The sequence below is a fragment of the Mixophyes fleayi genome, chromosome 5 (assembly GCF_038048845.1).
Source record: "Mixophyes fleayi isolate aMixFle1 chromosome 5, aMixFle1.hap1, whole genome shotgun sequence".
NCBI lineage: Eukaryota > Metazoa > Chordata > Amphibia > Anura > Limnodynastidae > Mixophyes > Mixophyes fleayi.
In genome coordinates, this window is record NC_134406.1 from 194,276,531 (window position 1) to 194,290,434 (window position 13,904).

The window sequence follows — 13,904 nt, forward strand, 5'->3', positions numbered from 1 at the left end:
GATAATATATAGCCATAATTCTGTTCAATTAAAAACATATTTCAACAGAAGCCCAGAGTATAATGACTGCTCTATGCATTTTAATAACACAGAGTACAGATATGTGCTTTTAGTAAATGCACATTGCTTAAAAGGAGTCAGAATTATGTTTTACATAAATAAAGACTGATCATATTAAGACAAAATCCAGAGTAGTCGGAATATAGATCATTGGCACCAGCTAAATTCTTCTGACAATTCTATTGCATTTAGATGCAAAAATAAGTAAATGTATTTCACCTAAACTCATGCCAATTGTTTCAGAAGTCTAACTCACTCATTTTTATATTCAACAGATTAAACCTTATAATATTGCTTGAACACTACGCGGTACACAAGGAAGAATTTGATTAGTGTTCAGTATGTTTTCCTTTTGAACAATTACTTTTATAGAGCAAAAGTTGACTGTTCCACTGCATTTCAACATTACAGTCAGGTTAATTCCGAATCTTAATAATATGTCATATGCAACTGTATGGCATGGCTTTGGCACAAAGGCTAGCAATCTCCATTGATTGTCATGAATCTGATCATATGTGAATTTTAGTATCTAGTTTTTAAATTGATATAATATTATATGGAAATATTAGGAAGTGTTATCAAAAGGTGCTATTATACGTGAAACAAGTATGAAATAACTCATAATAACTAATGAGGAAAGTACACCATTAGACCATTTAATCTACATATTTAAGAAGGCAGCTGCTTAACCATTCCTGGGTGATGCAGCTAACCTTCTTGTAAATTATGGCCAGTGATTTTCATCCCATTTACTGCTACAGACGTTGGATTCACTGGTCTGTACGGGTCATGCTTTTTGTGTCACAAATTCTAATGATCTATCCATAACTCCCCACTTACAAGACTCCTTTTGTCCAGAATCTACCCCAACTTCTTTCAAGTGCTCTCTCCAAACCCACCTCTTCACTCTAACCTATACTACCCCAACTTGACACTGTCTGTGCATGTTCTGCTAGCTCTAGTCCCAGCTCATTCTGTGTCCCACTAGCTCCTATCATCCCAGCATGGCCCTCTCCCTCCAGACTAAGCTCTCAAAAGCAGGACCCTCTATACCCTTTTCATTTGTACCTCCTTTGTCAACCTTTTTATGTGCGATTGTATTTTATATGATTTGTAACACTGACTGTCCAGCACTGAGGATTTTTGTGGCACCTTACAAATAAGCAATAAGGATGATGATGAAATTGCCTAGATCAACAAAAGAACTTGTGTGGTGCACCACAGTGTGTCAACAATTTGACTCTCAGGAATACACTTCAATTTGGAAAGCATAACGCTTTGGGTGCATGGCCTCTTTCTCAGGTGTATCAGAAGAAGGGTCCCTAACCTAAAAACATCATTGCTTTCCCACTTTCCTAATTAAAATATACCCCCTTGGAGCCATCTTGTTGACAGGACATGTGACGTGCTACAGTAATTCTTTTCTTGTAATTGCTAAAGCAGTTGCTTATTAAACAGGGGTAAGAAAACAAATCACTTAAACCAACTGTTTTGGAGTTTAATCTCCTTGTTCCTCTTTCTTTCCAAATTCTTTTAGTTACAACATACAGACACTTCACAGGCACCTGAAAGCCTGTGTGGCCTCATAATGACATATGCTTGTAAATTAATATAGCTATTTGGCCTTCTGCTAAAGTGCATACCTCTGTGAACACATGGAAGAAGGATATCTACTTATAACAAATCTTAAAAGGGCACTACTCTTCTAACTATGGTTTGCAATATACAGGTGCAAGCAAAATTACTTAATACAAACAGCACAACACTATTAGTTCCAAGGCATGCATGTAAACTCCATTCAGCCACTTTACATGAGGGTGGGATGAGTCAGTTACATGATATGGTGCACGTTCTCAGTTTGTGGGCTACAAAGCAATTTTGTATAACAATCAAACCCTTATCCTGGAACAGATTTTATTGGTTATTGTGAAAAAAATAAATGGTTGTGGATACATTGTTCAACTGGAGTGTTGGCAGCCATGCAAAGCATTAAGGCCTGGTTGTTTAGCCTGGCTCCTCAACAATGAAATCTGTGTAATATAGCCTTCTTCTGCTCTATTCATTCAACTAGCATGCCTCAGACTTTTTAAAATAAATATAACACAAAGTTTTACCGAATAAGACTGCATAACAATTATATTGTATGTGACTTCTTACCCAGGACAGCAAAACAATTCCACCCCACAAGCTCGCTGCCTAGGTGTAATCCTTGACTCACACCTATCCTTTGTTCCCCACATTGACTCTATATCTAAATCCTGCTACATACATCTAAAGAACATTTCCAGAATTCGCACATATCTCACGCAAGACACTGCAAAAACCTTAATTCATGCACTCATCATCTTCCGCATTGACTATTGCAATTCCCTCCTTACTGGTCTTCCCAAAAACAGACTCAAACCTCTACAATCTATTTTGCACGCTGCGGCAAGACTGATTTTCCTTGCAAATCGTTCTTCCTCTGTTGAATCACTGTGAATGTCTCTACACTGGCTGCATGTTTTGTACCGAATCCAATATAAAATACTTTTACTAACCTACAAGGCCATCAACAAAGCTGCACCAACATACATCTCCTCTCTTGTCTTGTCTCAAAATATCTCCCAACTCGGCAACTCCGTTCTACACAAGATCTGCGTCTCTCATCCACCCTCATTACATCCTCCCATTCCCGGTTACAGGACTTTTTTCGGGCTGCACCCACTCTGTGGAATTCTCTCCCTCGCACAGTAAGACTCTCCTCTGGTCTACAAACTTTCAAGCGCTCTCTGAAAACCTACCTCTTCAGACAAGCTTATAATATTCCTCGGCCACCCTCTTAACCTCGCTACCTTTAGCCTGTTACACAGTTTCACGTAATACGGCTGCCCCCTGACCAACATTGTTGTGTGACTGGTTCATTTAGCTTATGAGTCACTTTTACCTTTGCAGTCTGGCTGGGCCAAAATGCAAAATGTAGACTTAACCTTATGTGTCTATCTCCCATTGTCCCATAGATTGTAAGCTTGCGAGCAGGGCCTTCTCACCTCCTTGTCTGTTTTACCCAGTTTGTTTATTAGTTTATTATGTTTGTCCCCAATTGTAAAGCGCTACGGAATATGTTGGCGCTATATAAATAAATGATGATGATGATGATTTATCTATATTAAAAATTATTAAAATTATTAAAATTCTAAAGCTGGCCATATACGCATTGTTCCTGTGGCTCGGCCCAGGAACAGGGTGACAGGCGTGGTGAAACTGGACCGCAGACGGCCATTTTGGCACTCCAGCTGAGTACTTCTAGTGTCTTTGAGCTGGGTCAGAGAATTTCCGCACACACAGGTTTATATTGGTCATCTTCAGACCACATTTACCAACATTATGGATATTTTGAACATTTCCTATAATATTGCAGTGTGTGCAGCTAGAACAACAACCAAAGAGGCACACTATAACCAAAATAGTATATAGTTTATTAGATATGAGCGGTTCGGAGTGAAAGATCTGACGTTGGGGATCCTAGTAATCATTTTCTCCTGCCAAACTCTGATCTCAAAACGAGGCAGAAAATAATTTCCAGCGAGTTTATTTGCAGAATTCTCGCGAGTTTTGGATCACCAACTTTTGTATATATAGTCCTCCCTTGTTTTCTCAAGTGCCATTTTAGAAAAGACAGAGTGTAGGGAGGAGGTTAGCTGCGGTGCTCTGCTCAGAAAACTGCGTTCAGGGAGAACAAAGGACAAAGGAAAGCAGTAGAAACCTGTCATTATTGTAAAGCAGTTCTGTAGATAATAGTCAGCTACAATAGTTTGTTGATCAATTGCTTTTAATTTCAATCTTAAATACACTTTACACGTAGTAGTGGCTACTGGTTGTTCCTAATGCATTGCATATAAATAATAGCACTAGACATAGTGCAGACTGAGTTAGATAGATATTCTGAATCAACTAGTATATTTATTTTTTGGAGAAAAATAATGTGGTTTTGCTGTCAGACTATTAGCAGCAGAATCCAAAAAACAAACAGATTTCTTTCTTGTAAAAGTGAAAGTTTTTCTCGTGAAAGTAGGAGGGCAGTGACAAGTGAAACCATTTTGAACAAAAATGGGTGTTTGCGTATAAGATTCAGCAACAGCTGCACGTCCCCAAAAAGGATATACATATTTTTATATTCTAATCTATCACACTGCAAGCAACCAATAATTATGTGTTAACCCACTTAAGCGCGTATTTCATTTACAAGCAAATGTCTTATTGGTCTAGACCTATACTTGCCACTGCACACATACCTAGCTAAAGGATATACGTTATTGACGCACTTGCGACAATCTGTGGTTTTTATTTTTTAGTATTTTCTGTTTAGTACTTAATGTGTTTATCAAACAAACATACAGCTTTTGAGATATAACATTTCAGCAATGTAATTTTAATGTACAGGGTGATTCAAAAGTCGCAATACACCCTATTTTATTTTAAAAACTCTACAGGAAATTGGGAAACCTGAATACTCCAGTAAGGTATGGGTGACGTGGTCTATCTTTTACGGTATGTACCAAACATGGGCGCCATCTTGAAATCGGCCAATCGGCCCAATTCCTGTAGAGTTTTTGAAATAAAAGGGTGTACTGCGACTTTTGAATCACCCTGTATTTTCATACCCACATCCCATACTTTGTTGGCCCAGGAGTACCACTGAAACAGTTTCTTTATGTGATGCAGTATTTAAATTCTTACGTTATAAACATCATATTTGTAGTAGCATACAAGAAATGCAGGTCTTAGAAGTGAGACTCTAAATTAAGTTATAGCTACTTGTGATTTAGGTTTCAAATGCAAAGATAGTGTTCCACAATAATTTAATTGTAAACTACCAACTTTGGGTAGAAGTCTGTAGCAGAAAATATACATTACCATTTCAAGACTTCAAGTTTACAGTTTTCTTTGCTTAAAAACAGATTAAAACAGTCCCTTAGAATCTCATTCTCATTCACCGTAGACTTGCTTTAACCTTTTGATCCATAATGAGTTTGTCCATGGTCAACATTCTTGATTTTAAGTGCAATTTCTTGTGCCCTTTAGTATTTGTACCTGACTGTGATTATTAATCATAACAAAGGCATCAGTCATTGCTTAGTGGCAGATCTCGCTACCAAACTACTTCTGTAAACATACCACCACTGCATTCAGCAGAATACTTGGGATTAGAATTCCTGCATTTAAAGGAACTACCTGCCTGCAAATACGTTCCCACATCTAGTCCATACAAGAAAGTAAAATTCCACTATCCCTGTTTGCTATTGATTTATCAAAACAGGGAAAAAAAAAATGGGATGCATGTCATTTTATTATGGGGCCAATTGTGAATGTTCTGTCCTATTTGTAAACATTATTATTTAGCATTTGTTTTGACAGCGAAAAAGAATTTGCTATTTGGTTTGATTTCAATTAGAAGAAAAAAAACTCTATACAGCATTTTTAATCGCCTTTTTTGTGTACTAATGAATGTAGAAAAAATATTATATAATTGCATGGGCAAAGAAGAAACCACTATCAGCTTCAGAGGTGAATCCATAATCAGCCAATTAGAAGCAGCTAGTCATCATCATTAGTGTGTATTTGCACCAGCACACCAGGGGATACTTCTACGGACAGCCATTGCATATATCCCTGCTGGTCTGCTTCAGTCGCAAATGCGTGAACACACCTTTACTGGACTTGTTTGCCTGCGCCTTCTACTCTCTGTTCCGACTCTTCAGCCATAAAGAGTCACAATTTTAAAATATCTAATCTGCATATGGATGTAGGTATCCACTTTTTTTTCACAAAATGAAGCAGAGCAAAGACAACGCTATAATTTTTTGTGTCATACAATAAACAGACTTATTTATGTCAGTTCGTCCTTCTGCAGTGTCGTGTGGTTGGGGTATGACTGGAAAACATTTCAGGCCAAATTCCACTGGCGAAATGGGTAAAACTTAGCAGCCAAATGTGCAATAAGGAGAATATTTTGCAGAACATTTCTGAAAGTTTGGCTTTTACCTTACAGTTGGGCTTCAAGTATTGTTGAAATTGTAGCAGATAGTCTCAATCTATAAGGTGAGAACATGTTTAAGAACAGCACTTGCCCCATAAAAATATAGGAATTCTTGCAGAGGAGCAGTTGGCCATCAGCCAACGAAAGCTAAACTGGTTGTCTTTGTCATTTCAGTTTGACTTGGCTGATATGGGACTGTCTATGACAATAAGCTTCTGTCAGTAAAACTTAACAAAAGAAGAGGCTTCAGTGTACAATCTGTTCTACAAAATTAATAAATCTTAATTATAAAGATATTGTTTTCACAGGATGTAGAAACACATTAAATATTTTTTTTTGTTTTTTAAGAAGACTTCCAGGGAGGGGCAGGCTGGGCTGGGGAACATCTGCCCCCTGGGCCGGTCCCATAGTGGTCTACCTTGGGCTGGGTCACCAGGCAACCTGCATTTTTTTTCCTTTAAAATGTTCCAAATAGGCTGTCGAGTCGAGTCTTGCCCCCCGGGCTAAAATTTGCCAGCAAAACACAACATTGAGGTCAATACCAAAAAGTGTGGCACACACTAGTACCATACAGCTTTGCATGTATCTTAAAGTACATGTAGAATCTATTGAAGATTTGCATTATTAAATGTATTGTAATCATTTACTAACCCTTTACTTCATTCTAACTTGTGCAATAACCAAGTTTCATTCTTAGATTTCAGCACACCAAGAAGAAGAAGGATCTATTTGCAACAGCCTCTAGGCTGGTGCAAATAATACGGTTGTAAAAGGCGTACCTACGTCTGCATTGTCTCGCAAACCCATAAATACACCATTACTGTACTAAGCCTATGTTAGAACTCCCCTTCCGTCCTCTGTCCCATCTTTCCAGGCACAGGCGGACGTAAGCCAGCACAGTGGCTTAGTGGTTAGCACCAGGGTCATGAATTTGATGCCTGATCATGGCCTTATCTATGTAGAGTTTGTATGTTCTCCCCATGTTTAGGTTTTCTCCGGGTTCTCCGGTTTCCTCCCACACCCCAAAAAGATACTAGTAGGTTAATTGGCTGCTATTAAATTGACTTTAGTCTGTGTGTGTGTGTGTGTGTGTGTGTGTGTGTGTGTTAGGGAAATTAGACTAAGCTCCAATGGGGCAGGGACTGATGCGAGTGATTTCTCTGTATAGTGCTGCGGAATTAGTGCCGCTAAAAGCTGATGATGATGAAGTGCCAGAATCACACAAGTCTGCATATACGTGTGCCCACTTTCTATGCATAAGCAGAGTGATTTCACGCAAAATACTGATATACATCCCAATATTCATCAGCCACATAATGTAGAACTGTATTCAGCCTGTCACAGGCTAACAGTCTGGGCATTATTTACCAAGTGATGTTAATATATGTATAAACTCCTGTAAATAATAACTTTATAAACAGTGAGATCTGATCTCATCATTTCAAAATTCATCGGAAAAAATGGATGTATTATAAGGAATAAGGCACCCCACAATGTAAATTATTAATGATCGTATATGTCACATCTAAGATCTGAGACCTGTGTTGAAGCAAATAGTTACGAAACTCCTATGTGGTTTAATTCCTTTTAATGTACAGTAGAAGGATGAATTATAGATATTATCTAACCCTCTGTCATGATGGTGGCTTGGCAGCATGTTCTAACTGATTCTAGCGTTGTGCCCAGGACCTCTTGGATTCAGGTCCTGAGCACCCAATCAATATATACAAATAGTTGGTAATAACTGAATATGTAGGAGATTCTCTCCAGTTGCACAGAACAGATACCAATTATACAATAGACCTGTGTTGCATTGAAATTGCATCCCCGGCATTCTAGGAAAGGGGAATGAGCACTGTGGAAGTGATGGAAGGGATCCGCATCACACTGAACCCAGAATTAAGGCTGGACTTCCTTTTACAGTCTTGCAAGTACCATTAGGAGATAAGCTGAAATACCATATCTGATAGCTCAGGTAACATTGGCACTTAATGGACATTACACTGGAGAAATAAAAGCCAGCCGCTTGATACCATACATATGAGAAAGTCTGTGTGTCTGCAAAAAGACTGGTTCAGAGACACATACTGTGTGACTAAATACTAACTGAATATGTACTTTTATACTGTGTAGAGGGACCAGTTCAGATATATGCATATTAATATATAAAAAAGTGTTGATATTTTTAGAGTGAAAGTGTTACTCTTACCATTTTATGTTGTTTAATTGGCACCAAATTTAGCAATCATACTGCAGTAATTTATTTCCCTTCATCTGTCCCTTATGACAGCACAGATATATAATAACAGAACATAGGTCTGCCATAAAAGTGGAAAATGTTTTTTTTTTTTAAACAAAAGTTAAATTATACTGCTGGGCTCAATCTTGTTATTAAATACCATTTTACACTAGGCGAATAAGCAGCATTTTGTGACTTACCTGTTTACGTCTGTAAGTGTATTTAATAAATGTAGTTTCCACATTGGGTTTACCATAGAAACTCAATGACATCATTTTGCTGTAACTGAGCTTTCCACAACCAAGGAGGCAGCCATGACAAGGCAGAAGAGACCTGATCCAGCTCAGGATTAATACATCACTGGTAATAGTGACTTACTGCTAGCTGCCATTTAGCTAGCATTGTATGATTAATATGCAGCAGAGTTAAAATATTGAACATTTGCTGCAAATAAATGAAGAGCTATATTACCACGAAGAATACCTCTATACTAAATGCAGTATGTATCATCACTTCTTTGCCACCCAACACCTCCGCCTCCTATATACTTAAGAGGTGCCACAACTGACAAAATATGACAAGATCAGCCTGCAATTATAACCAACACAACCATTCAAACAATAATGCAGCTGTTTCAGACATACAATAACATTGCTTTGATTGACTCATTTATCTACTTTAGGAAGTTTATATCTGATTCTCAATTACAAGGAAACGGTTGTGAATTCTGTAGATTCAATTGAATATAGATTTCACTTTTCAAACTGGATAGTGTTTTTATTGAATAGCTGAGACAAAACGTGAAGCTTCTCACAAAGGAGCATGAATGATACACTGCCAATCAAGCGGATTTGCTTTATACGGAGACTGTCTGACATGAACAGCTGTGACAAGAGTCAATCTCTTTGAAACATTTCTAATGCTGACGACAATGGCTCAGAACGGTGTGCTTAAATCACTAGTTTCATCAGGCAATAAAAGAATAAACTGAAGGTTCATTTGGAGGACTCCTAACTTCTATATGCAAAGACATCAATAATCCAATGGAATAGTACAATAAAGTTGGACTGCAAACCAAATGCACTAATTTTCTAAAACAAAATAAAAGTGAGCCATGCATGTCAGAAACAATCTTCAGTTGAGCTCCATTGTTTATATATATATATATATATGAACTGGAAATCTTTTCTTCCAGCTTCTTGACATTTATTTCATGAATATAAGGGTACACCTGATCCATGTCTCCAAATTGACAGCTGTCAAACGCTAGATCTTTCTTTACAGCCAGGTAATATTCTGTACTGCAAAAGCTCCTTCAACAGAGTTTCAAAACCGGAGGTAGACAAAGTGGGAGATACATTACAAATCAGCTAGATGGAAGCCACACAACAGAAGAATAGATATTCTTCACAGAAGCAAAAAAAGTATACAACTACACTCATAGGTATATAGAGTTTACTAACTGTAACAAGAATGTCTTGCATACATAATATAATAAATCATAACAATTATAATATAGCTAGGTAGGTATACATCACAGCAGGATTCTGACCTGTCACAAAGGACTAGATGGTCACTGACCCCGTGTTTTGGTTTTGGATCTGGATTGCCTTCGTGTTTTGGTTTTGGCAAAACCGCCCTTGCGTGTTTTGGTTTTGGTTTGCTATTTTTGTAAAAAATACAATTTTTTTGGTCTAACATAACCTAATTTAGTCCTCCACCTGTTTCTTGGATAAGTGAGGTAATTCTAAAGCTAATAAATTATGAAAAAAAACAGTTTAATCCCTGGTAGGCCGTCCTTAATGCTAACACTTGCCTGCAAATTATACAGACAAACCTGGTTGTCTTTCCCTCCATCTTTGACTATTGGCAATGTAGCCATTGTCTTTGGGTGTATATTACACCATCCACTTGTAGTTAAATAGAAAAAAATTAGCCTGCATTGACTGTACGTTAAATAGAAATGGATAAAGGCAGTTTGGTGGCAGTCTGTATCAGATTCCCCCTCCACTTTTATTGAAATAGAAAAAATTCAGCCGTTATAGACTGTAGAATATAAATAGAAATGGACAAAGGCAGTTTGGTGGCAGTCTGTGTATGACACCCTACCATTATCGTGAAATTGACAAAACAGCAGCCTTTCAAGACTGTACGTGATATAGAAATGACTCAAGTCCCTTTCCTATTTGGGGGTAGATTGCACCCTACACATATACTTATTTTTTTTTGGGTGTGTTTTTTCCCTGATTTAAAAAGACTATGTACTTTTACATAGGCTTTACCAGATGACGTACAGGGAAGACTACCATCAGGACTGGTGCCAGCACCTGCTTGCTGATCCTGCTCATATGTGGACTGATTTGAATCCATTTTAATGAGCCCAAAGCACTTGTATTGCAAAATATTCAATAGATAGTGCTGCTAGATAAGACTTTATGCAGCCAGAAAAATTGTTGTTTCACATTGGGGAATATGAGACACCCCAAAGCATTTGTAGTGCAAAATATTCAATAGATAGTGCTGCTAGATATGACTTTTTGCAGCCAGAAAAATTGTGGTTTCACACTGGGGAATATTGGACACCCCAAAGCATTTGGAGTGCAAAATATTAACAAAAATGCCTCCTCTATCCTCCTCTCTTCCTGCTCTAACAATTGCTAGCAGAATTTCAATAATAATTGAAAGAATAAGGTATACAATAATTGCTCTGTCCCTGCTCTAATACAGCCTGTGACCCTCTCTCTCTCTCTGTCAAATGCTGATGGATTGCTGTGGAGGCGGGTATTTATGCATTTCAAATATCGCGAGAACCGAGCTCTGAGATCTGACGATGTCACAATGACGTTTTGCCTCGATTTCGAATCCGAATGGGCGGGAGAGTACCAAGACTGCTCGGCTCGGTACTCAGATAGGTGAAGTTCGGGCGGGTTCGGATCTCGGGGAACCGAGCCGCCCATCTCTACAATGGACAGTAATAGCTGTGCCTCTAACAGTTTGTGAAAAGAGGACGTGGTCACATCACGAGGGGGACATGCCCATCACTGAACTGGAAGCTGAACATACCTCCCAACAATCCTGTAAGTCAGAACTAAAGTACTGACTGTGGGGATGGCAGGGTAGTCCCATAGAATTGGGTCAGTTAGGAGATACGTAGTCTAATTGTCGTTTAATCTATAGAATAAATAAAGGAAACAAATTTATTTCCTCTTAACCCATTTTAGCATCAAAAACCTATATAGTTTTAAATTGCGTGTGTTTGCATTACTGTAGGCCTAGGCAACCATTTATAAAAGCTAGGAATCAGGACAAAAATTTGGTAAGGCAAATGTTACAATTCTCAGAATATGCTGATTAGAGGAATATTATTTTAAATAGTCTCAATAACCTTCATCAGTCAGACATCCACAGAATAGCAGTGCCAGAGTCTTTCATAAGCCACGTATTGGTCACATGACCAGTGTGCAAGCTTCCCATCCTTCATGTATAGGCAGCAGCTCATAACCTGCTGACTTTCTGGATTTATACCGGTCCAAACGTACTACATAAGAAATGTCTCTGCCCACAGTTCCTTAAATGAGGAATCAATCCTTTATTTTTTGGTTTTGTGAGACAATGTTGCTTTAAAAAAAGTCATGGGCGTGACCACGAAATTGTCGGGCCCCATAGCAAAATTTGTGGTGGATGGAAGGCCTGTAGAACTGTAAGCCCAAGGCGGGCTTCACTGCACATGGTACCATGACCAACACATGCTCAGAAGGTCAGAGTAGGGAGCGATGTAGTGGTTGGACTGACATTGCCAGATCCTTGTCACGTCTGTCTCCCATTGCCACCACACCCCCCTACGACAGCTATAGTCCAACACCTGCCTTCGGTTTAAGGAGATTTGTACTGGATTTTACTAGGATGTTTTAGTCCCTTTTAGCCCCCCTTATTTAACCTTCATGGTTGTTCTGTACAACTTTTATATCAAGCATAAATGTCCAAGTAGAAGAGGAAAATGCGGTAGACCCTTGCAGTCATGATATGGATAAGAAGTTAAGACAGTGATATATTACAATATTGTAAATTTTCTTAGTGTTTCTACTACTTACACGATTATATCATGTTTGATCTCGCTACTATGTGATTATACAAACTATTTTACAATATAATCAGTATTAGGTTGTTCTATATGCAACTGCAAATAGACAATCTTTATTAAAATGTGTTTACAAACAGGACATCTCTACAAGTTCTGATCAGTGACACAAAGGCTTATTTACAAACAACAACAAAAAGTGACAGAAATGTACAGCTCCCGTTTTTGCACATGTGCGTCTAATTGTCTGAACTCAGACAATGGTTATTGAGAAAACCACAGTAGATTCTTCTACGTGTACAGGTTCCCTTGTGAGAAGAATGGAAATGTTAATACAAAGACCAACATGCCACCACTGTAGTACCGACCTATTCATTAAATTCAACTTTCCCATTTGTCTCCTTAAATTTTGGACTATTCTTATTTATGGCTTAAATGAATCACAAGAGTGAAGGGAAACTAGACTGTCTTCTTTATTATATGCGCAACTTTTGAGTTCATGAAGTGTTCATAGATATGTTCTTACGTGCAAAAGACCAAAAATAAGGTGCAAATGTGTCCCATTTAGTTGAATGATTTGAAAAACAAAGTTATGATGTTTTTCCAGTTTGACACATCTTTAAACTGTGAATTCCCATTGTTCTCAGAGTCATAAGCAATCTTTGGCAAATACTTACAACTTAAAACTGAAAGTGCACAATCAGATGCCAATTCAGATATGCTAGAAATATTAATGTCTTACCAGCGTGAAGATATGCCAAGTCTGGGTTCTCAATGTCCAAATGTTGTTCTTTCAGGTGGTTTCGAAATTCCATTGGTGCATTCGTTCCATAACTACACTTCGGACAATTGTACATTTTCACTCCATCGTGTTTGCCAGTGTGCAAAATGTGTTTGCGGACGTTTTCAGCACAGTTCGACCTGATGCAACAAAATCTCATGTTACAAGGTTTCAGTGTATGTATATAATATAAATAAATAAATATACATACATAGATACACACATATATATATTCCAATTACAGGACTTGATTTATTTGACATTGCATTTACATCTACAAATCACTACATTATCAGAAATATCATCAGTTCTGATATTCCCCTGAAATGTTTACATATGTTTATGACAAATATAATTTATTTATATATCGCCACCATATTGTGCAGCGTTTTAGAGAACATTTTGATCAATCACATCAGTGATTGAGCTGTAAACTGTAAGCTCCATTTAATTTATCTTATGTCAGCAGCCAATACATAACCTACCAGTATGTGTTTGGACTGTGGAAGGAAACTCCAGAGACCCTGGAGGAAACCCACACAAACACAGGAGAACATATAAACTCCACACAGCTAGGGCCATGAACCCATGGACCCAGGGCTTTTTTTATATAAGTCACTTGTATTTTAGCTTAGTGGTCTCTTTAACATTACTAAGTAAAAGCTATCTAAATATATGGTGGCCGGAAAAGTATCATTATAAACTATAAGGAATAAACAAAGTTAAT

At 37.9% G+C, this 13,904-nt stretch overlaps 1 protein-coding gene across 1 annotated transcript in view; it reads right to left on the reverse strand.

The window, feature by feature from the left end:
- Positions 1 to 13,904, reverse strand: part of ZNF407 (zinc finger protein 407) — a 414,057-nt gene that overhangs the window by 102,116 nt on the left and 298,037 nt on the right. Inside the window, exon 8 of the mRNA XM_075213220.1 lies at positions 13,139 to 13,317. Coding sequence (XP_075069321.1) covers positions 13,139 to 13,317 — 179 coding nt within the window. The remainder of the gene's footprint in view (positions 1 to 13,138; positions 13,318 to 13,904) is intronic.